The sequence below is a fragment of the Heterocephalus glaber genome, unplaced genomic scaffold, assembly GCF_053883595.1.
Source record: "Heterocephalus glaber isolate CG9 unplaced genomic scaffold, H.glaber_assembly_v1.0 deba00001472, whole genome shotgun sequence".
NCBI lineage: Eukaryota > Metazoa > Chordata > Mammalia > Rodentia > Bathyergidae > Heterocephalus > Heterocephalus glaber.
The window spans coordinates 30,439,250-30,464,802 of NW_028258315.1; the positions used below are offsets into that span (position 1 = coordinate 30,439,250).

A 25,553-nucleotide genomic window follows, 5' to 3' on the forward strand; every position below is an offset into this window, starting at 1 on the left:
AACTATATTCCCCCCCCCCCTTTTTTTTTTGTGACCGGGGATTGAACTCGGGTCCTTGCGCTTGCAAGGCAGGTGGCGGAACCACTGAGCTAAATCCCCGGCCCCATAACTATATCCTTTTTAAAATGCTAAAGTTCCAAAAATTGGTAAAAAGAATTCTAGTCAGATGAGAACTACTTTGTAAAATATTTTAGTCTTCAAGTACTTTCAATGTGAATTTTTATAAGAATACAGGTAACTGAAAGGATGGCACAGAGTAAACTGAGGTCAATATTAAAATGCCTAATTGCTCTAAAAGTTGCATTCTAGGATCAAATACAAATGAAGTTCAAAAATTAAACCTGAATCTTGACCTTTACTTCATGGGGTTTACAGCATGTTACACCGAGACACAGTCCCTTGGCACACTGAATATTTTAAGCTGGGGGAATGTGAGGAATAGCCTATGCAGGAAGGACCCCCTGGCCTTTCCCTGAAGCAGGTCAGAAGACCCTCAGGTGAGGGGTATCCTCCCTCCCTCCCTCAGGAAAGGAGCATCCTTGGCTTTAAAGACAGATGAAGCCACCTGGGGAGGAATGTGGACTAACATGCCTCACTGTTTCCCCCAGCTCACTAGCTCACCTCATCTCCTTTTGCCCTACCCTAAGTCTGTATACTTTTCTCCTTTTAATTCCTCTTGTTACAGGGTCCAGCCAGTGAACCAACATGGATAGAAGAAAAAACAAACATGTTTTCCTCCTCTATTTCTCCTCTACCTACTACTGTTAGATATAAATTATTATTTGCCAATGTAACGGTATTATTCTTATTTTTCAAAATAAAATTACCCAAAGCATACATATATCTTCTAGTAGAATAATCAGTAAAACTGTCTTATTCTCTCTTTTAGACTGTAAATCTCATAAAGAATTTAATTTTATATTACCTTGAAGGTACCCAAAATAATTAGAGAGAAAAATGGACTAAAAAGAAATTTATTTTTCGACTGCGTTGGGAATGGATTTCTGGCCTAAAAAAGCTCAGATACAGTGGGACATGGTGGTGTAGGCTTGTAATCCTAGCACTTTGGTAAACTGAGGGAGGAGGATTGCAAGTTTGAGGCTCTGGCTGAGTAATTTAATCATTGTTACAAGGCCAAGATCCAGTCTAATTCAGGCTACTAATTTTAAAGTTAGAGAAACAATAAAGTTAGATGTCTTTTGCAGTGGATTAACAGCTAATCTGTTGTGTTTATATTGAGCTGCCACTAGTCAGTATTAGGAAATATCTTCCTCCTCGTAAGTTGGTTTTTAAACCTCCCACTCCTTGAGACCTTTCATTCTGCAGACCTCAGTGGAACTCGACCACCAGATCAAGGCCCATCCATCCCCCTCTCTTCTTAACCCTACCCACCCTTGTTACCTTTGCATCCCTACAGCCTAGCAAAACAAATGTTTCCTGAATGGACAAGGGTTTTTATTTTGGTACCAGGGATCAAACTCGGGACCTTGTGCTTGTGAGGCAGGTAGCAGAACCAGTAAGCTAAATTCCCAGGCCCTAGATAAGGTTTTTTTTCTAAAAAAAAGTTCGTCTGTCCTTTTTCTCACATGAAGTACATGTGAAAGTAATAATTCTATTGTTAGGAATTTATCTTAAAGAAATAAAGATATACATAAAGAAATAACCTCAGGAATATTCATCTTAATTTAATAGCAAACAAATCCTAACTAAATATCCAAAGACAGCACACTGGTTAAATAAATTATCATACAACCATACTTTGGGATGATAACTAGCCTTTAAAAATCATGTAGAATATTTAATGACTTGAATAAATTTGAAAGTATATTGTTCAGAGGGAGGAAAAGGTTACCAAATATTATTACAGTATTGGAATGATATATACCTATAGAAAAAGTCTGGACGGTTTTTTTTTTTTGAGTCAGGATCTTGTTATGTAGTTGAGGTTGGTCTTGAACTCATTGTGCAGTCCAGGCTGGCCTCAAACTCACTTCCATCCTCCTGCCTCCAGTTTCCCAAGTGCCGGGATCACAAGTGTGCACAGGAAGGTGGGTTTTTTTTTTTTTTTTGGTACTGGGGATTGAACTTGGGACCTTGTGCTTGCATGGCAGGCGCCGGAACCTCTGAGCTAAATCCCGGCCCAGAAAGGTGGTTTTGATATTTATCTCTGGATGGTGATACTGAAACATTATTATTATTATTTTGGTCCCGGGGATGGAACTCAGGTCCTTGTTGCTTGCGAGGCAGGTGGCAGAACCACTGAGCTAAACCCCCAGCCCCTGAAACTTATTTTTAAACTTCTTTTTTGATATTTCTCTGGGTGGTGATATCATAGATTATTTTAAAATTTATTATATATTTTTTCTAATGAGGCACATGTATTATTTCTGTAATAAGGAAAAATGATGCCATTTTAAAACAGAACATGTATGTAGGACAGCATGCAGAAGAGTTAAGACAGCAAAAGCTGACAGCTCTCCTTGGAAAGACTGCCTTCCAGGTGTTCTGGGCTGGTTGGTGTCTGGGAACCTGGGTTCCAGGAGTCTTCCCACCATTCCCTAAGTGACTTGCCTGGGTCACTATGTCTAAATTGTACAAACAATAGAGGTTGTGCTGAACACTTGCTTTCCTTCTGGGAGTTTGGAACTGGAGTAAGTACAAGGTAGATGGTGCCTAATGTGACCAGCCCCAAAAGAGCCTGGGCGCTGTCTCCAACAAGCTTCCCTGGCAGACAACACTACAGATGCGGTATCACAACCTATCGCTGAAGGCTGTATGTTGTTTGTGCTTCGCCAGGAGGAGACTCCTGGAAGTCTGGGCCTGGTTTCTCCAGACTATGCTCAGGCTCCCTTCTCTTTTTATGCTGTATTCTTCACTGGATAAACCACAGCCATCTGCTGAGACCTTAAGTTCATCTAGTAAATTATTAAAACTGGGAGGCAGTCTTATGAACCCCTACCTACCACAGATAGCACCTAAGGGTTTTTTCTGGGTACCAGGGAGCGAATTTGGGTCCTTGTGCTTGCGCAGCAGGCTGAGAAACCACAGAGCTAAATCCCCAGCCCTTATGGTTTTTTTTCTTTGTGTAAATGGAGATTAAAACCAGGGTCTTCACATTGAGATACATCCATAGCCCACTTAAATTATTATTATTATTATTATTTTATTTTTTTGGTACCAAGGATTGAATGCGGGACCTTGCGCTTGCGAGGCAGGCACCAGAACCACTGAGCTAATCCCCGGCTCTTAAATTCTTTTTTAATTTTTATTTTGAAATAAAGTCTTGCTAAATTGCTAACTTGCTCAGGCTGGACTTGAAGTTTTTTTATTTTTATTTTTATTTTTTTGTTAAATTCTTTTATTGGTACATTGTAGGTATACAACACAATTGCATTTCTCATTGGGAACTTGTACCTTTACATAATGCATCTTGGTTCTTATTTTTTCCCCATTCCTAGCCCTCCCTTCACCTCCTCCACCCTTCCCTATTTACAAAGACTTTATTTCCATTTTTTCCATTTCTCAGCATTTTTCCTTTACCTTCTTTCCTTTCCCCTGCCCCTCCCACTACCCCTACCCCTTTGGACCTTTTCTTCCTATTTTGCATTATCAATTATTCATTCTAATCATTGGTACATTTTAGGTATACAATATAATGACATTCATCATTGGAAATTTGCACCTTTACATAGTCTCTCTTGGTTCTTATTTTTCACCCTTGCCCAGCCCTCCCTTCAACCCCTCCATTCCTATTTACAAAGATTTTGTTCCTATTTTTCCATTTTCTCATATTAATCCCATTCCCTTCTATCCTTTCCCCTAGCCCTCCCACTTCCTTCCCCTTTGCCCCTTTTCTTCCTATTTCACATTACCTATTATACATTTTAGTCCTTATTTACACCTTCAGTTTCTCACACCAGAGAAACTATTCAGTATTTATACATGTGTGTCCTATTTATTTCACTTAAGAGTATCGCCTCAGTGTGCATCCACTTAGCTATAAATGTCTCTAATTTCTCATTTTTTATGGCTGAGTAGTACTCCATTTTATAAAAAACCCACATTTTCTTTATCCAGTCTCCAGTTGATGGGCATTTGGGCTGTTTCCAAGTTTTAGCTATCACAAATTGTGCCGCTATGAACATGGGCACACATATATCACTGTGGTATGATTCTTTTAATTCTTTGGGGAAGATCCCTAGCAGTGGAATAGCGGGGTCAAATGGGACTTCCAGTCCTAGTTCTTTGAGGTAACTCCATACTGATTTCCACAGTGCTTGCACCAGTCTACACTCCCACCAACAGTGGAGGAGGGTTCCTCTTTCCCCACAGCCCTGCCAGCATTTGTTATTGGTTGATTTTATGATAGCACCCATTCTTTCTGGAGTGAGGTGGAATCTCAGCATTGTTTTCATTTGCATCTCTCGAATGACCAGTGATGTTGAACATTTTTTCATGTATCTATTTCCTATTTCTACTTCTTTGAGAAATGTCTGTTCATTTCAGATGCCCATTTTCGAATTGGGTCTTTAAATTTGGGAGGTCTGATCTTTTTAAGTTCTTTATAGATTCGAGATAGTAGACCTTTGTCTGAGGAAGAGCAGGTGAAGATTTTTTCCCACATTGTGGGTTGTCTCTTCACACTGCTGGTGGTTTCTCTTACTGTGCAGAAGCTTTTTAAGAAGAAGGGATCCCACTTGTTGATTGTTTGTGCTAGTTCATGGGCAACTGAGGTTTTGTTCATAAAATCTTTTCCTACACCGATGTCTTCAAGAGTTCTACGTCACCTCTGTTTCAGCTGATTCAGAGTTTCTATTTTAATATTTAGATCTTTAATCTATTTTGATCTTAGTTTAGTGCATGGCGAGAGATATAGGTCTAGTTTTAATCTTTGGCAAGTTGAAGCCCAATTTTTCCAGCACCATTTATTAAAGAGTCTATCTTTCCTCCAGTGAGGGTATTTGGCTCCTTTATTGAAGATGAGATGGCTGAGTGTGTTTGGCGTTGTTTCTGCATCTTCTAATCTGTTCCACTGGTCCTCAGGTCTGTTTCTTTGCCAGTACCATGCTGTTTTTTATCACAGTAGCTTTGTAGTAGAGTTGCAGGTTGGGGATTGTGATACCCCCTGCCATGTCTCTGTTACCTAGAATTGCTTTTGCTATTCTGGGTCTCTTCTTGTTCCAAATGAATTTTTGGATTGTTTTCTCAAGGTCCATGAAGTATGCTGCTGGGATCTCAACTGGAATTGCATTAAATCTATATAGCAGTTTTGGAAGTATGGCCATTTTCACTATATTAATCCTTCCTACCCAGAAGCAAGGGATGTCTGTCCATTTTTTGATATCATCTTCAATCTCTCGTTTCAGAGTGCCATAGTTTTCAGAGAAGAGGTCTTTGATTTCTTTTGTTGGGATGATTCCTAGGTATTTAAGTTTTTTGGATGCTATTGTGAAAGGAATTATTTGCCCTATTTCTCTCTCAGTGAGTCTCTTGTTCCTGTAGAGGAAAGCTATTGATTTTTGTGTCTTGACCTTGTATCCAGCTACTTTACTGAATTTGGTTATTAAGTCTAGAAGACTTTTGGTGGAGTTCTTGGGGTCTTCTATATACAGTATCACATCATCTGCAAATAATGACAATTTGACTTCTCATTTCCTATCTTTATTCCTTTTATTTCTTTCTCTTGTCTAATTGCTGTGGCCAATGTTTCCAGAAGTATATTGAACAAGAGTGGTGATAGTGGACATCCTTGTTTTGTTCCTGATCTTAGTGTGAAGGATTTCAGTTTTAGACCATTTAGTATGTATTGGCTGTTGGTTTTTCATAGATGGCTTTTATTAGTTTGAGGTAGAGACCATCTATTCCAATTTTTTGTAGGGTTTTTATCATAAACGCGTGTTGGATTTTGTCAAATGCTTTTTCTGCATCTATGGAGATGATCATATGGTTTCTGTCCTTGGCTTTATTGATATAGTGTATTACATGGATTGATTTGCGTATATTGAACCATCCCTGCATCCCTAGGATGAATCCTGCTTGGTCATGGTGTATGATCTTCTTGATGATCTTCTGCATTCTGTTTGCCAGTATCTTATTAAGGATTTCTGCATCCATGTTCATTAGTGAGATTGGCCTATAGTTCTCTTTTTTGGTTCGGTCTTTCTCTGCTTTGGAGATCAAGGTGATGCTTGCTTCCAGGAATGAATTTGGGAGTAATGCTTCCCTTTCAATTTCAGTGAAGAGTTTAAACAGTAGTGGCAGCAGTTCCTCTCTAAATGTTTTGTAGAATTCAGCAGTGAAGTCATCAGGGCCCGGGCTTTTCTTAGTTGATAAGTTTTTAATTACATTTTCAATTTCATTGGTTGATATTAGGTTGTTTAGAATTTTTAGGTCTTCTTTGTTCAACTTTGGTAATGCATACGTATCTAGGAATCTGTCCATTTCTTCTGTGTTGTCCATCTTATTGGTGTATAGGTTCTCAAAGTAGGTATTGATGATCCTCTGGATTTCTACTGGGTCTGTTGTAATTTCACCCTTTTCATTCCTAATTGCATGGATTTGGGCCTTTTCTTTCCTTTTTCTGACAAGGTTGGCTAAGGGTTTGTCAATTTTGTTGATTCTTTCGAAGAACCAACTCTTGGCTTCATTGATTTTTTTGTATTGTTCTCTTAGTCTCCATTGCATTGATTTCTGTTCTGATCTTTATAATTTCCTCCCTTGTATGAGCTTTGGGGTTGTCCTGCTCTTCTTTTTCTAGAAGCTTGAGGTTCAGCATCAGGTTGTTTAATTGGGCTCGTTCTGTTTTCCTAATATGCATATTCACTGCTATGAATTTCCCTCGTAAGACTGCTTTCATTGTGTCCCATAGATTCTGATATGTTGTACTGTCACTGTCATTTAATTGAAGGAACTGTCTGATTTCTTCTTTCATTTCCTCTGTGACCCATTGGTTATTCAGAAGTGTGTTGTTCAATTTCCACGTGTTTATGAAATTTTTCCAGTTTCTTTTGCTATGAATCTCCAATTTCATCATACTATGGTCTGATAATATACAGGGGATAACTTCAATTCCTTTGCACTTACTTAAACATGTTCTATGAGCGAGTATGTGGTCTATTTTGGAGTATTACCTGTGTGCGCTGAAAAGAATGTGTATTCAGATTTTGTGGTGTGGAAGACTCTGTAAACATCCGTTAAGCTCATTTGTTCAAGAGTTAGATTGAGTTCTAGTATTTCATTACTTATTTTTTGTCTAGTTGATCTATCTATTTGTGACAGTGGGGTGTTGAGGTCCCCCACTACAATTGTATTAGTGCATATATGACTTTTCATGTCCATTACTATTTGTTTTGTATAGCTGGGAACACTAGTGTTTGGTGCATAGATATTTATGACTGTCTTCTCTTCCTCTTGGATTGTTCCCTTTACAAGGATGTAGTGTCCTTCTTCGTCTCTCTTAATCAGTGTTGGTTTGAAATCTACTTGATCTGCAAAGAGGATAGCTACTCCTGCTTTTTTTCGGGTTCCTGTCACATGGAGTATTGTTTTCCACCCTTTAACTTTCAGTCTATGAGTTTCCTTTTGAATTAAGTGTGTTTCTTGTATGCAGCATATTGTTGGATTTTGCTTCTTGACCCATTCTGCCAGTCTATTTCTTTTGATTGGTGAATTGAGACCATTAACGTTGATGGTTATAACTGAAACGTATTGACTTGTCATTGCCATGACTTTTTCTTTTTGTTAGGTTCTCCCCGTTTACATTTAATTTCTTGTCATGCCAGATGGGTTCATTCTGCTTTGCTTCCTGGGGTTGTGATCCTCAATGGCTGTTCCTAGGATACTGTGTAAAATTCTTTGGAGTGCTGGTTTGGTATTCACAAAGTTCCTAAGGTGCTGTTTGTCATGAAAGTATCTTATTTCTCCATCCATTTTGAAAGATAGTTTTGCAGGGTACATCAATCTGGGTTGGAGGCTGTTTTCTTTTAGGGCTTGGAATATGTCACTCCAAGCTCTTCTTGCCTTGATGGTTTATGTTGAGAAGTCTGCTGTGACTCTGATGAGCTTTCCTTTGTATGTGATTTGTTTCTTTTCTCTAACTGCTTGTAGAACTTTGTTCTTCTGTTGAGTTTCTGGAATCTTAACAATTATATGCCTATGTGTAGATTTTTTTTGATCAAGGCTATTTGGAGTCCTATATGCCTCACTTATCTGTATGTCAAGCTCTTTTCCCCTGCTTGGGAAGTTTTCTGCCATTACTTCTGTGAAGAGTTTTTTTATGTCATCTCCACTGTCTCCTGTTTCTTCATTGACTCCAATCAGTCTTATGTTATTCTTCTTTGCATCGTCTAGCAGCTGCTGGATTGATTTCTCATGTTCCCTTATAATTTTGAAGCAATTTTTCTTTTCCTGGTCATTAATTGCAATCTTATCTTCTATATCTGAAATTCTGTCCTCACATTGGCTCATTCTGCTGTGTAGACTTTCAGTGGAGTTTTTCATCTCCTGGAAATCTATTTGCATCTGTTTTATGGATTCCATTTGTTTCTTATGTTGGGATTCCATCATGTTCCTCAGTTCCTCTCTAGATTTATTAATCATGTCTTGCAGTAGGAGCACAATTTCTCCTGTTATCTGAGAAATTATTTCTGATTTCATTTTTTCCAGATCCCCTTTTGTTGCCAGTTCAGTGGGTCCAGGTGGTTGAGTATCACAGTGTTCCATCTCATTTCCCTTTGGGGTTGCTGTAGGTGATCTGGAAGTCTGGTTTTCAGACTTATTTATGTGTTTTCTCATTTTGACTGGGGGGGGAGTGCTCTTGGCACCTGCATGGATTACCTCCTCTGAGCTGGTAGAGGTGGGACAGGGGCAGGGAGCAGCAGTAGGGATGGTGGCCCAAAAGCCCTTTCCTCTGGGCTGGGAGCAGTGGGAGGGATGGTGGCTGGGAAGCCCCTTCCCCTGGACCAGGAGCAGTGGGACAGCAGCTCAGAAGCCCCTACCTCTTGGCCAGGAGCAGCGGGACTCAGTACCGTGGTCTGGTGGTCCGGTGTCCTCTGCGTCTTTGTAGTGTGGAACCAGGTGGCTGTACAGAGGAGCAGGAGTGGGGGTGGGGGTGGAGGTGGGTGGTGTTGGTGGTGGTATCCAGTGGATTGTTGCCGGGCGTGGGCTGATTGGGCGTGTTCCACGTGACTCTGGACCTCAGTAGGGCGTGCGCAGACCTGCCTGTCTGCAGTGGGCTGATTAGGCCTGGACTTGAAGTTTTGATCCTCCTGCCTCACTTCCCAGTGTGGTAGGACTGCACTGCCACGCCCATGCCGCAGGCATCCTCCCCTCCCCCAGTACTGAGGATCAAACTCAGGACCTTGTGATTGTGAGGCAGGCAAAGTGCCACTGAGCTAAATCCCTGGCCCTCCTCAGGCATTTTTAAAGATATAAAATATAGTCAGGTGCAGGGGCATATGCCTATAATCCCAGTGAGTTAGGAGGCCCAGGCAGGAAGATCAAAAGCTTAAGTCCAGCCTGAAAAACTGAATGAGATTGTCTCAAAATAAAAAGGACTGGGGGTGTGGCTCAGTGGTAGAGTCCTTGCCTACCATGTGCAAAGCCCTGGGTTTGTGCAACCCCAGTACCATGAAAAAACAAACAAAACAACGTGAAGAATCCTGGGTAAAAACAGAAACAGTTGAGTGTAACTGCTGATTCTCTTTAATAACGGATACTTTTTAAAGGAACAGCCTAACAGTAAACCTTAAAATATTCAGATTCCATTTTACATATGTGCAGACAACTGAAGAAATGATTTGAAAAATCACTTACAGCAGGATGGAAAACATTGATGGCTTGAACAGAAGCTTTCCCCTTTTGCTTGTACCCAAACACCAAGTCAATCCAGTGACAGATGTTCTGGGACACGTGGTCAGACTCTAGAGCCTGTCGGTGGATGAGGATAAAAAGACGAGGATCGTTCCGTGCCCAAGGAGGAAGGTTGACATGATTAACCCGTTCACCATTCTGACGCACGCCAAAATCAAAACCTGAAGGAGAAAATAAATATGAATTGTTGATAAAATAATTGCTTGATAATAATAAATACCTGTCTTCACAGGCACACTCATATGTAGGTAGGTTGAAATACTATTATCAGTAATTGCTGTGCTTTGCTTGCCAAATCTCACAAATCCAAGTTAGTGTTGATAAATGTGGGTTTTGATTCTACTAACCATAGGTGCCACTACACTGTGCCCACCCCTACTCATGAGCACCATGCAATTGAATCATGACAAAAATCACTAAAATCACATAATAATGTTAAAAGTTTATGATCATGTGGTGTCGCATTACTAGCTGTCAAGGGCTGAATGTGGCTTTTGGGCTACAGGTTGGGCACACCTGTACTAAGCATGCCTGCAAAACAAAATAATATCAACACATCAAATAAGAGGGGTCTTCTGGGATATGAATGAGCTAATATTTAATTGATTAGTTTGCTAGTGTACAAAAAATCTTAGAAGTATTTATTTTAAAAAATGTCCTAAAAGAAATAATTTTGAATAGAAAATGTTTTGGTATTACATTTTATTGATGTAAAAGCCAAGCACCATAAGAATAAAAACTAAAAATGATGTCTTAAAAGCTGAGTACATCTATATAAAATTAAATTGTTGTCTACTTAAATGTGTGAACACAAAAGAATCTTCACCGATTTGGAAGCATTTTGAAATGATACAATGTGAAATATAAAATGAGGACTTAATCAAATTCACACTGCATGTGAGCATCTCAAGGAGCCTGCAGTCCTACAGAGCAGCTGCAAGGGGTTCAGGAAGGCTTCGCTGAGCACCTGCATAACTCCATGCAGCTCTGAGAGAAGCAGCAGCAAGGGTTGATTTATTTAATCTAAGGGAAGGTTGGAGAGGGACTGGCAGGACTTAATAATTCCCAACTTTTGGGTCCCCTAGGACACATCACAGATATAGACTCTCCACTCAGCAGATGACTGAGATAAAATGAGAAGAATGCTGATAGGAAATGACATGGTGAATATTACAGAAAATTGTGTAGTATTTTCAGAAAATGGCTACAACATTTCCTATATGTTTTTCAAGAACCTTACTATTCTCTCAAACAGAAGCAGTCTGTGGGCCACAATCCTTAGGCTGAGCTGGTCCTGCAAAGACTGACAGAGGATAAATTTATTGTTGTTTTAAGTCACTAAGTGTTGGGGTTGTTATGTGGCCACTGGTTATGGGAATATACATATAAGAAACTACTATCAGAGAAAATAAGCAGTAGATTTAATCCATTTCTGGTTGCCCCAAGAATATTCACCAGTGGTGTTTGCAGGTACAGATTTCTCTGAGATAACTCTGATTTACAGCCCTAACAACTCCCCAAATATCTCGCTTTCATTATTATTTTTGGATTGCTCTAATGTGTTGATAGTCTTTGGAAACAAAAGACATCATTCTGTTTATAGCATCGTGTTTTTAGTAATGGAATTTCCATTTATGAAATATAGTAATTCTTGATTGCTGAAAATTAAATGAATGCGGGTAGTGAAGTGTGCTTTCTTTTTCTAAATGGGAAATGGGTTAAATATGAGTTCCATATTGAAAGCCACAGGAAGGTTCTCCAAACTACAGGTATTGATATTTGCCTAAGGCATTTTCAGATGGATAACATTTTGAAACATGTCCAGGGTAACTAGCAGTGTGGATTTATTAGTAATTCTCCAAACAGCCTCAGAGAAGCCAGTTAGAAAATAATTCTAAAATGATTCACCTAACACTAATTTCCCTAGAGATGTAATTCTCAATTTCATATATTTTTGAGAGTCACATAAACATGAAATTAAGGAAAATAACCCAAAAGTACCTCTTTCAGGGTTAAATGATGGTCTATTAAATAAAAGCTAAGGTTGTCAAAATCACTGGTCACTGGCATCGCAGAAAGTTGGATTTTACCCTCCAGAATCCCTTTTGGGTTATTAGATAATTCTGCTTAGAGTATTTTATTTTTATCTTTGACTTTTTCATAAAATCACTGAGATTTTGGTTAAGTTACATCTGGTTTCAATATATTCATGTCTCATTAAAAAAAGTTTATAATAAAAAATTTATAATAAAATAATTTATATAATAAAATAAAACATTATAATAAAATAATTTATATAATAAATAATAATATATAATTTATATAATAACAATAAAATATATACTTATAAAAAATTTTAACACTTAAAAATTTAAGTCTTCCAAATATATTTAGTCCTATGAAAAACTTAAAATCCTTAGGCTCACCTGAAAAGAAAATTATACACTTTAAAGAAATGAATTTCTCTTATTTAGGAACTCAAATTTTAGGACTTAGAAAAGCTATATTTATTTTTATTTTTAGAAAATTATAACATCACAAATCCTCAGAAATGTAAAATGAAAATGATATGCTGCTATACCTTCACGATTAACTAAAAACTCAGGAAGATAGAAAAACTCTGGGATAAGTTCTTTCACATCAGTCATGGATTCAAAAGATGAGAGGCGCCAAGTTGTATTTGTAGAATGAAAAGTTCTGTCTGGAATGTCAAAACTTTGATCTATAAAGAAATACAAATGGTGCAATTAAGATAGGAAGACTTAATTCCATTTGAAACCTTTCATAGCTTTTGCTATTTCAAAAAATTCAGGCTGGAGATTTAGCTCAGTGGTTCCAGTGCCTGCTTCACAAGCTCAAGGTCCTGAGTTTGATCCCCAGTACCAAAAAAAAAATTCATAAAAATATTGATTTTATTTGCCCATAGTTTCAGAGATTATTCATTATCTTGAAAATATTTTTATATTTCTATATTTTGAGATCATATTATATTATTTTCATTTATATTATGCCTTCATAATACATACGAGATGAGGGCCAGGGATTTAGCTCAGTGGTTCCGGAGCCCACCTTGAAAGCACAAGGTCCTGAGTTTGACCCCCGGTACCAAAAAAAAAAAAAAGTATCATACAAGATGAATTTATACCGTTACACATGATCTTAGCCAAAAGGCCGAGAAGCTATGAATTTATATCATTTATTTAATTACTATCTTCTATTAAAGTAGAATGAAAGTTCTACAAAACGAGGACCCCTGGGGTATCACCCATACCTAGCATATAACCCACACCCAGTATATTATGAGTACACAAAAAAGATTTCTTTATTAAGTGAATGAATAATAAAGATGGAAATTAAAGTTTAGGTAGGTAGGGCTGGGGATTTAGCTCAGTGGTTCCGCTTCTTGCCTTGCAAGCACAAGGACCCGAGTTCGATCCCCAGTACCCCCCCCCCCCAAAAAAGTTTAGGTAGGTAGATAGTTTTTTCCCTACTAGGAAACAAAATTATTCCTTCATGTCTAGTTGTTAAGACCATTCTCTCTCTTTCTGTAGGGGTGGAGGACATTGCCTTTTAGATGTTCTGGCTAAAGCATTTGAGCACATTATCCTACAAATGAATAATATAAAACTAAGCATAGTCATTCTTTTGTTAATTTTGTGTGTATGTGTGGTACAGACTATGAATAATCAAGAATTGAGTTTTGTCCCTGTCTCTTTTCTGCTGACAATGATCAGACTTTCCAGGCCTAGGGCAAGCAGGTCTGGATTAATAAATGATACCCAAAGGCCAGCCCTTGGAAACATCAATGAAGTATACATTTATTAGGAAAAGTGTCAGATGGTCTAAAATCCCTCTAACTAGCTAACTAGCATATCCTTTCATGTGGGGACTGTCACAAATGAATCTCAGCATCAAGCAAAGCACATCTTCAAAATGATACACTCCATTTTTTCTCTACACATTAGCTGCTCTGCTGAGCATATTTTCTATTACTTTTACTTCTTTCTCATCTATTCTGTTGAGTCAGACAGCATTGCCTGGCCACTGTATAAAATCTTGGAGAACAAAATTTTTTTTTTGAGACAGGGCCTCACTATATAGCCCAGGCTGGCTTCAACTTACAGTGATCCTCCTGAGTGCTGGGATTATAGGCATGTGCCTGGCTAAAAATAAGTTTTATAAATGTTTATATATTTCTCAGAAAGTAAGCAGGGCCATTTTGTCAGGGCACGATGGGTTTATTGCACCAAGATCTGAGGAATAAGAGAACTCATGTCTAGATTTTAAGACTTTCTGTAGTTTCCTAATTTTTGTTTCTAAAAAATATTACTGCAAAATTCTTCTAATCTATACCAGTGATGGCGAATCTTTTAGAGACTGAGTGCTCAAACTGCAATCCAAAACCCACTCATGTATGGCAAAGTGCCAACACTGGAAGTAAACCTGAATATCTGATGCTCAGCTGCTGGGGTGACTTGGCTTATGTTCTGACAGGGAGGGCTCTGCATGCCTGCTGTGGCACAGATGCCATATGTTCACCACCACTGATCTAGATTATGCTTATACTCAATCAGTGGTTCTCATTTGGCAGCACTTTTGTCTTGCAGTGTTATGTGATAATGTCTGGAGACATTTATGGTTGTCACAACTTGGGGTGAGGATGTGCCACTGATATTAGTGGGTAGTGGTCTGGGATGCCCCTTTGACAGATAAATTATGTAGCTCAAGGTGACTAGAGTGTGAAAGTTGAGAATTCTTGGACTGAACTGTAAAGCAAAAAATAATTCAAGGCTGGGGATTTAGCTCAGTGGCACTGTGCCTGCCTTGCAAGCTCAAGGTCCTGAGTTTGATCCTCAGTACCCCCCTCCCCTCCAAAAATCAAAAGTCAACTAATGAGATGAAAGTGAACAGATAAGGTAGTACCAGGATTTAAAAAAAAATCTACTCATAAATATACAACATCAGGGCGTCATGGTGCATGCCTCTATTCCCAGCACTCTGGGAGGTTGAGGCAAGAGCACTGTAAGTTTTTTTTTTTTGGTACCGGGGATTGAACTCAGGTCCTTGCGCTTTCGAAACAGGCGGCAGAACCACTGAGCTAAATCCCCGGCGTGAGCACTGTAAGTTTGAGCTCAGCCTGTTCAACTTTAAGGCAAAACTCTGTCTCAAAATTTAAAAAATAAAGCTGGGTATGGTGGCATGTGCCTATAATTCCAGCACTTGGGAGGCTGAGACAGGAGCATTACCATGAGTTTGAGGCTGGCCTGGCTAGATAGTGAGTTCAAGGACAACATGATGTACATAGCAAAACGCTGTCTCAAAAAAAAGAAAAATTTAAAAAATTTAAAAAGGGCTTGAATGCAGCTTAGTATGAAAGCCCTAGGTTCAATCTCCAATGCTACAATCAATCAACAGCAAAGAAAACCTAGTATTATATATTTATATATTCACAATAGTAATATAAATGAAGATTGATAAATTTTAGTTGATTGAGAATTTTATATAATAGATTATTGGGCTACATTAAAAGAAACATGGTTTTAGATGTTAAACACAGTTTTAACAGTTCTGTTAAACACTAAAGTGGCCCCAAAGCCATGCCTAAAATATTGCCATTTTTAAATAACATTCACAAATTAGAACATGTCCAGAAATGTCTTCAGAACTGTGACAGGTTTGGAAGTTGAAGCAAACAAGGATGGCTTTGAACATGAGTTGTGAATACTGTTTATGAAGTACAGAGCAGTCCCATTTATCTTTTAGTATTCCTTGCAACAGATGGGGTAGGGTCATGCGTATAGGTAGCTCTCAACCTGATGTCAAACTAACGAGGGATAATTAGCCAAAGGAAAATAAGGCTTAGATACAGAAAAGGGACAGGGCAACAATCTTAAAATATCTAAATGGCTGTCATGTGAAACATTTATTCTGAGTATTTACAGAAGAGCAAGTATAAAAAGTTCCTTCATAGACCAAGCACAGAGAGAACAAATTCATTCCTTCAAGGGGTTGTATGTGAATGAAAAATATAAGGAAGTCCTAGAAGGGTTGATTACATAAGTGGATAATGATTCTCCAAAGAATTCTGGGGAACAACTAAAGAGATAATATGCCAGTTCTTACTAGAAAGTGACAGGGGAGTGTGTCCTTGTTTGCATACAAATCAGTAAACTCACTCCTAAGTCATCCTCAGTTCTGCAGGCTGCTACTCAAAATGCCAAGGTAGAAGATGACTGATGATGATGATGATGATTTTTCAGTATTGGAGATTTGTTATGGTTTAGATCTAAAAGGTCCCCCCAAAGTCTCATGTATTCATAAGTGGGGTTTTTGAGTCATGGGGTGCTATACTTATCAGTGGATTGATTCATTCATTAGTTCATGCTGAATGTGCTGGGGTCTGACTGGAAGAGGTAGGTCACGGGAAGTGTGATTTGGAAGACAGTATTCTTTTTTTTTTTTTTGGTACCGGAGATCGAACTCGGGTCCTTGTGCTTGTGCAGCAGGCAGCTAAACCACTGTGCTAAATCCCCGGCCCATGGAAGAGAGTATTCTTATCCCTTTTCCGCATCTCTGCTTCTTGGCTGCCATGGAGTGAGCAGCTTTCCTCTGTCATTTCCTTCTATCATGTCATTTCTGCCTTGCAGCCAGCTGATCATAGACTAAAACTCCAAACCGATAGCCAAACTGAAATTGTCTCCTTTAAGTTATGGGTGTCAAGTATTTTGTGCCAATGATGGGAAAGCTGACTAATATGGGATTGAACACAGGGCCTTTTTTCTTAGTTACATCCCCAGTCTTTTTAAAAAAAATTTTGATACAGGATCTTAATAAATTGCTAAGTTTCCCATGCTGGGCTTGAACTTGCCATCCTCTTGCCTCAGCCTCCCAGAGCACTGGGATTAGAGATGTGCACACACTATGCCCAACTGAGGTAGATTATTAACTAGGCAATTATTACAGTGAAGGTGCTAGTGTGGCTCTCACGGGTATTCACTATTTAGCTACAGTAAACGACAATAACAGTCCCCTATAATAAATTACAATAGCGTACTCTTTGTACAAATAATGTACATAGGTTCCCAAGGTAACTCAAGTGATTTGAAATAATTATTAGGTTGAAAGGCTTTACAAAACGAACTGCATACAGTTTAAAAGGGTAGAATTTATGGTTTGTGAATTACATCTTAATTTTTTTTTTTGGTACTGGGGATCGAACTTGGGAGCTTGTGCTTCAGAGGAAGGCAACGGCACCACTGAGCTAAATCCTGCACATCTTAATATTTAAAAAATTTAAAAGAATTTTTAAAAAGAGTTGCATTTTTATAAATTTAGATATGTTTAATTGGAAGATAAACTTGAGACACTACCAAGAGGACTTCATTTACCATTGCTTTTTTGAGGAGAATTTTGATGAAGGAGTGAGTGGAATTTTCTTTCCTGTGGCTTGGTTATTCTTAGTAAGTTCTCAAGAAGCTAGTCAAGTTTGTTGTCATGACCCACCATGATTTTAGGGACAGGAAACATTCTTACCTTGATAGGCTAAAAACATTTTGGTGAAGGGAGGCATTCTGACCAGGAAGTGGAGTACGGTGCCACTGTTGGAGTAGTGAGAGCCATAGTGATAGGGCTGCACAGGAGGCATGGGGTCGTCTTCCCTTGCTCCTTTGCGGTATTCCTCCTCTAAGTACTGAAGAATTCCAAATCAGAGAGAATTCATGACTGTGCATTCCATGCAATGCTGGGAAAGTGTAGGTTTTCTTTTCTGTCTTTCTCTCCCACCCTTTTGACGTCATTCTCCACAGCTTGCCCATCCCACTCATGTCTGAGACCCCAGCCAGCCTGAGTGTCTAGGAGTTTTCTCTGAGGTTTGTCAAGGCCTGACCATGTGAGGCTTCACCTGGCATTCTGCACCTCCACTCTGCGTCCTCACAAAACCCTCTTGCTCTGCAGCCTCACGCAGAGCACTCCAGCTCCTAATATCTAAGGTCATTAAGCACTCAAATAATGACAGCTGCTCCAATCACTAGAGGTGTCTAAGTTTTAAAGGACAGTTGCATGACACAATGCTACGTTACTTAAAGAAATGCTTCTCTAGAAGTAGAATTGCAATCAAAATGTAAAGATATTACATATTATCAATATCAATATAATATTTTATGGCTATTTTGCAGTATAGTACATAAAAGATAAAAAGACTATCATGATTTTTCATTATTCCTATCCTTCGATCATAAAGTAGGAAGCAAAGCTAAACATTTAATATCTGTGCTCATCTTCCATGGCTTCTGTTTGGTTCTGATAACAAAGTCAGGTGTAGTGAATTTTCAATAGTCACTTTGGACTTTCACTGCCCTATTTTCAACCCTAGAAGAATCAGTGACAATATAAGATGCTTAGAGGGATATTTCTGGAACTATGACATAAAAAAACAACATGGTAAATATGAGAAATTTTCAGCTGCTTCTGTCTTGACACTGTTGTGAAGAATGCTATGTGTGGCAAAAGAGGATGTTTTGAATTTCCAATAGAATTTCAATAATATTATTTCCACAGAAACAGGTAATTCATTTGTATTTAAAAAATTTAAGGGCTGGGAATTTAGCTCAGTGGCACAGCACCTGCCTGGCAAGTGCAAGGTCCTGAACTCGATCCCCGGTACCAAAAAAATAAAAAAACAAAAAATTTAAAATCTAGTAAATTTGTTTTAATAAACCAAATTTTCTGAATATGAGTAATAAGGATTATGGTACATGGTTACTAGTGTTACATAAATAGCACTAGGGGATATAAAGAGCAGGTCCTTGGAAGTGTGTGAGTTTTTAAAGCAATATAATTACTATGTATTTGAGTAAACAATAGATTATATAGTTTCAATGGATATAGTTTTCAATTTATGCCAAAAGGATATTCTTTTTCTTAATTCTCTGAGGTGTTTTCAGAGAATTAAGACAGAAAAGAATATTTAATTTCATACAATGATTTCTAGTTATCTGTCAAAGTACAAGGAAAGGAAAAACAGAAAAACTAATACTGTAAATTTAGAATCAGGTAGAGCACAAATTTATAAAACAAAACTTCATTTTTCGTTTATTAAAGTATGAGTAGAAACCACAGCTACCTTGTATGTGTCCACATAACGATCTTCTTTTTCTTTATACTGCACAGCTATAGGCTTACAGAGATTTCTATAAAGGAAGGGATGATAGGAAAAAATGAAATCATTTCATACTGACAGGATAAGGCCACCTATGTCTGCATTCTCTGAGTAAATAAGTGATCAGCAAAATGCTTGGCATGGGTTTAATGCTTACATGTTGCTTTGCAACTAACAGTCACCATTCAAAATTATGGCTTCATAAGCAGCTATGATAGAATCTTCCCACAGACCTATACCAGCAGTAGGAATCCCTGACTGAGGTGTAACCTGAACAAGGAGAGCTTCTCACCCTACATGTGCAGCTTCCTCTGGAACTGCAACTGATGCTGCCCATAGCAGCTGATTCCACTCAAGCCCTGAAAGTTTTTGTCCCCATTTTCCAGACTCTCCATCCCTATCTGGCAGTTAGAGTAAAGGAAAGTTTGGACAGAAATTATGATCATGAGAAGATGCTATTTAATTATTAGCCTAATTAGTAAAAACTGAAGAAATAATATACATTTCAAATGACTAAACTGAGATTTGGAGTACTGAAGTGAATGTTTTGCTATCTAATTAAAGACAATGCAGGGCATACACACACGTGTGAACATGTTACTGCTGGGGTTTACACAACAGAGCCCAAAACAGAGCCCAGTGTGGTGGTTCATGCCTGTCGTCCTAGCTACTTGTGAGACTAAGCTGAGAGGACCACTTGAGCCCAAGAGTTCAAGATCAGTATGGAAACATAGCATGACACTATCTCAAAAGAAGTAAAAACAATTATGGAACAGATATGAATTCACATCTCAAAATAGGAAGACCTTGACATACAATTTTTTATAAGTGCTATAAGTAGATTTTTGGACACAATTACATTAATTGGTGTGGCTGAAAAAGCAGAAATTACAATTCAGCAAACTAAATAAATCAAGAATCAGCTGGGCTGGGGATTTAGCTCAGTGGCGCTGCACCTGCCTCGAAAGCACAAGGTCATGAGTTCGATCCCCAGTATCAAAAAAAAAAAAAAAAGAATCAGTTATAATACTATTACTCACAGTTATAACATTTTGGAATATATCTATCCAGATGTTTTCTCTGCTTATCTGTGCATGTGTATTTACTTTTTAAAATAAAAATAATATCTTTTCCTGCCTACAGCATACATTTCCATAACATTATTTTAATGGCTGTGATATATAGCAATTTACTGAAACCTAGTGATGGCATGTAGGTTATTTCTAAATTTTAGCTACTTTCAGCAATGCTGTGAAGACTACACTGACAGCTAAACCTGTGCACATAGTGCCAGTAAGCAGGACAAGCATGAAGCTTGTATGAGAACCTTTTTATACAGCACACATCCTACTGTATTTCCTAAGAAAAACATCCCCCAAAATTAAATTGCTAAAAGACAGTATGCATATTTTAAGAGTTCTTTGGAAATACATCATCAAATTGTCAGCCATAAAGACCATATCTTATTCATATAAAAAATGCACGATGTTTAAATGTCCACCGGCAGTGTGTAAAATGTCTAGAACAGAAACCACATGCCATTTGCTTTTTTAAAAATTGACAAATGCATTAAATGGAAACTGATTTCTTGAGAAATGGCTGAATGAAGGCCTATTTGAGGTGGGCAGTTATAATTAAAATATGTTAATATACAAGTGGAATATTTGGAGTCAATTTTTCTTTAAATAAGAGAATTTTTTCAAACTAAGCAAACAAAATATTCTCTCATCAACATAGCTATTTGGTTACTATAAAATACAGTAAACTGAGAAAAGGCAAAATAAATACTTGATTCTTTATTTCTCAAATTTCAAAGTAAGGAACTCCAATCACAGTAAGTTACCTCCAATGGGACCAATGAGGTATGCTTTTATTTTTTTGGCATTTAAAAAAATATGGGTCAACCATTCCTAAAGATCTGAAATCCAAGATGTACCAAATCTGAAACACCCTCAAACACTGTGCTCTAAAAATTTCAGATTTTGAAGTATATGGATTTCAAATTTTTAGATTAGGGATGCTCAACTGGTAAAGTCTATGCAAAGATTCCTAGATCTGAAACACCTGTACTCCTGGTCTCAAGCATTTTAGATAAAGGATATTCAACCTGTATAACTAAAAATTTATGTATCTTTTTATTTCAATGTGCTTCAATTACTTGCATTATTATTCTCTTTGCTTCTCAGACTGTGGTATATTTGGCAGTGTGAGGCATTTCAAGTTGGCTTCTGTGTCCTTTTGATGAGACTATATTTGTTTCCTCATTCTTTGACACAACAAAATATATTAGGCTCATCTTGTATGTTTTCTTCTAATAAACTTATTGAGAAATGGAAGATAAGAAATTGCCATTTTGGCCAGGGATTTAGCTCAGTGGTTCCACTACCTGCCTCAGAAGCACAAGGACCTAAATTCGATCCCCGGTACGAAAAAACAAAAACAAAAACAAAAGAAATCGCCATTTTGCAGCCTCTAGTGAAATAAGTGATGCAAACAATTATTATCAATAGATGGAATCACTAGGTAAAAGATCAATGGGAGCTTGAACTCACAGATTCATCTAAGAATCTCAGAGTGGGATGTTACAGGCCCCTGTGATATGGTAAGTAGCCACACAAAGCTCATCCCAGCATGTATAGTATATTCTTGTCTACATAAAGTTGAACTTTAATTTAATCAAGCCTTTGGAACTAATTTCTAATTTCTAGGAAATACAGAGGCTAGAGGAACAAATTAAATGATGGCTGTTTTTTTTTTTAAGCAAGTTAATATCCAGAGGAAATAAAGAGAAAATCTACATAATGAAAATTAAAGGCTATTTTGGATGCATGTTTTTAGATATACTAACAATCTATGAGACAACGATCAATAATCTATAAGACAAGGACCAGATTCAAACCAACCAATCATAAAAACACATTTTTAAGATAATCAGGGCACATATGGAAATGTACTAGATATTAGATGATGTCATGGAATTAATTTTCTTAGATGTGATAACAGCACTGTAGTTATATAAGAAATGTTCCATTTTTTAAAAAAAGATGCATACTGTAAAACTCAGAAATGATGGATTGTAAGAAGATGTCTGAAATAAAAAGGAAAAAATGATGATGCAAGTTTATGGGTATACGGGAGTCCATTATATAATCATTCTATTTTTGTGCATGCTTAAAAGTTTTCATAATAAAAACTTCAATGACAATAATATGAAACCAAAAGGTGATGATGTCTTAACTTACCTATAGATTGATGGATCATTGAGGTCAAGTGTCTCACTCAAATACTCAGCAAGTATAAATGGGAACACTGGGTACTGCATGAGATCATTGAAGGATCGGCCAGCATGTTTGTTTAAGTGAGTCAAATATTCAAAATTAGTAATTTGCCCAGCATACCACAGGTTTGTCAGAGCAGTAATGTTACCATATTCCAGAAGATTTGGGAGATTATTTGTGAGTATACTGTGGTACACATCATCACGAACCTAAAAGAAGGAGAAAGAAAACCAGATATTAGTTTTAGAGTCACTGACACTTTTCTTCAGAGAATGAGATTATAAATAGGTTACTAATCTCAAGTCTTCCAAGAAAATACATTTGCCAAATATAATTAACTGATGGAGAACTGAGAGTCAATGGCAGGACTTTTTCCTGAAGTTGGGCTCTTAGTTGCTATACTTTGCTGCTGAAGAAATCTATGGTAAGATGATCTATCTATAACTTCTAAGGAAAACTTATGCAGAAAAGTCACTTCTATGAAGATACTAAAAAAAAAATCAGTGAATAACCAGTAATTTTCTTCTAGATAAATGTGATATGGTGTAAACAGCACATCTCCGTACTAGAAGATCTAACTAAATAAGGACAGACCTAATCTGTGTTCTAACTAAACCTTTGTGCTACAATTACAAATGTAATAATGGGGTGATATTACTTATAAGAATTAAAATATCCTATGTAAAAAGTAAAATTCCCATTATTGATTGAAAAAAATATAAATTTTCTTCTAGATATTCACAAAAGTTTTCTCACAGAAAAAGGGTACTGATTCTTCTAAAGTAATTACATAACTGGTAATAAATGAACAAAAAAGACAAGCTCAGCTTTTGTTAAAAACAGACTTGAAAAACAAAAAACAGACTTGAAATACCCATCTTAAGTGTATGTATGCTCAGGCACAGTCACACACAGGTGTGGCCAGTGAGAGATAGGACTAAAAGAAAATTACAAGAATGAGAAAATGGGGCTGTAATTATGGAACAAGTTTAAAAATCCAAACCTGTAGCCAAAATCTAAAGGCTGTCAAATGCTGAAACTAAGGTAAACAGAATGTAATCTATGACAGACTGTATATCAAACTCTGGAAGGAAAAGGAAACATTTGTTCACACAAGTGCTTAGTGAACATTTTAGTACATGTGTGGCTGAAGCGAGCACATGTACTGAACATTTACATACCAATAATGTTCCTGGCACTTAACAAAGGTAAGTCTTTTTTTAAAAATTCTTTTATTGGTACATTTTAGGTATAGAATACGTTTACATTTATCATTGGGTGCTTGTACCTGTATATGATGTATCTTGGTTCTTATTTTTTTCCCCATTACCTGTGCACCCTTCACCCCCTCCGCCCTTCCCTATTTACATAGATTTCATTTCCATTTTTTTTCTTTTCTCATAATTTTTCCTTTGCCTTCTTTCCTTTCCCGTTCCCCTCCCACCACCCCTACATCAACAAAGGCAAGTCTTGACATTCTGTTGGGAGAGGCAGACAATGCTGGATGCTAACCAGTCTTATGGAGAAAAACAGCACAGAAAAGGAGACAGGGATGTCTGGGGGGCAGAGGACTAGATTTTGCATAGTCAGGCTTAGGAAGAATATAACTGTTATTTGATATCAACTAGAAAGGTCTGAAGAAAAGACATATGATTGGAGAACCTAAAAAAGTGAGGAAGTGAATCAGTAGATTTTTAAGAGGAAAGGTATTCTAGGAAGCAGAAAATGCAAAAACTCTGAAGTGTCAGTGTGTCTGACATATTGAAGGAAAAGAAAGTTACCATGGAGTGAGTAGAGGAAATGAGGGAGAGAAAGGTAAAAAATGAAGTCGGACAGGGAAGAAACAAGATACCTGATCATGTAGGGTTTTATCAGGCCATTGTAATGGTTTTGGCTTTAAGTGACATGGGAAATGACTGGGGATTTCCAGCAGAACCGCAAGGTCCACACCCACTGGTGTTGCACTGAAACAGTCTGTGTGAAAGCAGCTGGGAGACCAGTTGGAAGATAATTTAGGCAGGAGAAGAGGGTAGCTCAGGCAGGAGAAGAGGGTAGCTCAGACAGGATGGTGACAGTAGAAGCTGTCAGATTCTGGGTACATTCTGATGGAACAGATGTGGAGGTGAAAGAAATGGAACGGTCTAGGTCTAGGGAAATCTCAAGGAGTTGGGTCTGGATATCAGTAAGATGGAGTTATCTTTTCTTGAGATGGAGAAATGTGAAAGGAGATTTTAGGGGGAGACTGGAATTTCAGTTTTGTATGTATTATGTTTGAGATGCCAGTTATTGACTTCCAAATGAAGATGCCAATTCAGGAGCTGGCATTCAGGGGATAGGCTTGAGTACTGGTATAAAGTTTTAAGATGTTATGATACAGATGGCATTGTAAAGCCATGAGACAGTGTGTGAAAGAAGAGGTCCAAGGAATGTGCCCTGAGATGCCCAGGGGAGAGATGGATGGTCAAGTAACAGGAGAAACGGGTGAAAGTGGTAACTCAAAAGCCCAGAGAAGGAAGGTCCTTCTAAAAAAGAAAAGACTAAAGTCAAGTGCTGCTGATAGGGTGAGGACCAGGAAATACAGCCACAGATAGGGCTTTACAGACCTGGTGATTCTGACCAGAGTGGTAAGAAGAAAGCGTGATAGGAGCCCTTCAAGAGCCATGGGCACCAGCCCAAGGCAGCAGTACCACTTTCCCTGAGAGGCTTTCTATGAGGGAATGAGAGAAGTGATAGCTGAAGGGATGGTGTGTGTGTGTGTGTGTGTGTGTGTGTGTGTGTGTGTGTGTGTAAAGATATAGCTTGTCAAAGATGGACTCTACTACAGCACCACTCAAGTTCAAAATACTATTTTCAGTCATTTAGTGGAATCCAAATTTAGCACAATTGTAGAGGTCAAGATGAATCTTCACATAACCAAATGTTTAATTAGGACTAAGAGGTAAGGCAATTTTTATTTGATTTCTAAGCAGTGAATTAAGGTTTAAGTAAATTAAACCTTCATACAATAATCACACAACATACATACATATATACAAGTTGAATTTACCTTGGTGTTATCAAATGCTAACAGCAGGGTTCTTCCATTTGTTAAAAAGATCTCTACAGCATTATCTCTCAGTTGCCACCAACGCTTATGAACTTCTTTAATTTCCTCATATGTCCAGGAAAATGATGCTGGTTCTAACTCTCCCTGAAGGCTCTAAAACAAAGGAAATAGGCAAAAGTACTTGTTTTATATCAAATGTAAA

The 25,553-nt window shown here is 37.8% G+C and overlaps 1 protein-coding gene and 1 pseudogene across 12 annotated transcripts in view; both read right to left on the reverse strand.

The window, feature by feature from the left end:
* The window catches only part of Lyst (lysosomal trafficking regulator), a 286,606-nt gene that overhangs the window by 30,905 nt on the left and 230,148 nt on the right, over positions 1 to 25,553 (reverse strand). For all 12 annotated transcript variants that reach the window (XM_087181914.1, XM_087181913.1, XM_087181912.1 and 9 more), the window contains 6 exons: positions 25,352 to 25,504; positions 22,270 to 22,514; positions 18,992 to 19,058; positions 17,404 to 17,560; positions 12,452 to 12,592; positions 9,814 to 10,031 (listed from right to left, as the gene is read on the reverse strand). In XM_087181914.1, the coding sequence (XP_087038040.1) occupies positions 9,814 to 10,031; positions 12,452 to 12,592; positions 17,404 to 17,560; positions 18,992 to 19,058; positions 22,270 to 22,514; positions 25,352 to 25,504 (981 nt within the window). The remainder of the gene's footprint in view (positions 1 to 9,813; positions 10,032 to 12,451; positions 12,593 to 17,403; positions 17,561 to 18,991; positions 19,059 to 22,269; positions 22,515 to 25,351; positions 25,505 to 25,553) is intronic.
* Positions 12,900 to 13,053, reverse strand: LOC147826295 (U2 spliceosomal RNA; annotated as a pseudogene).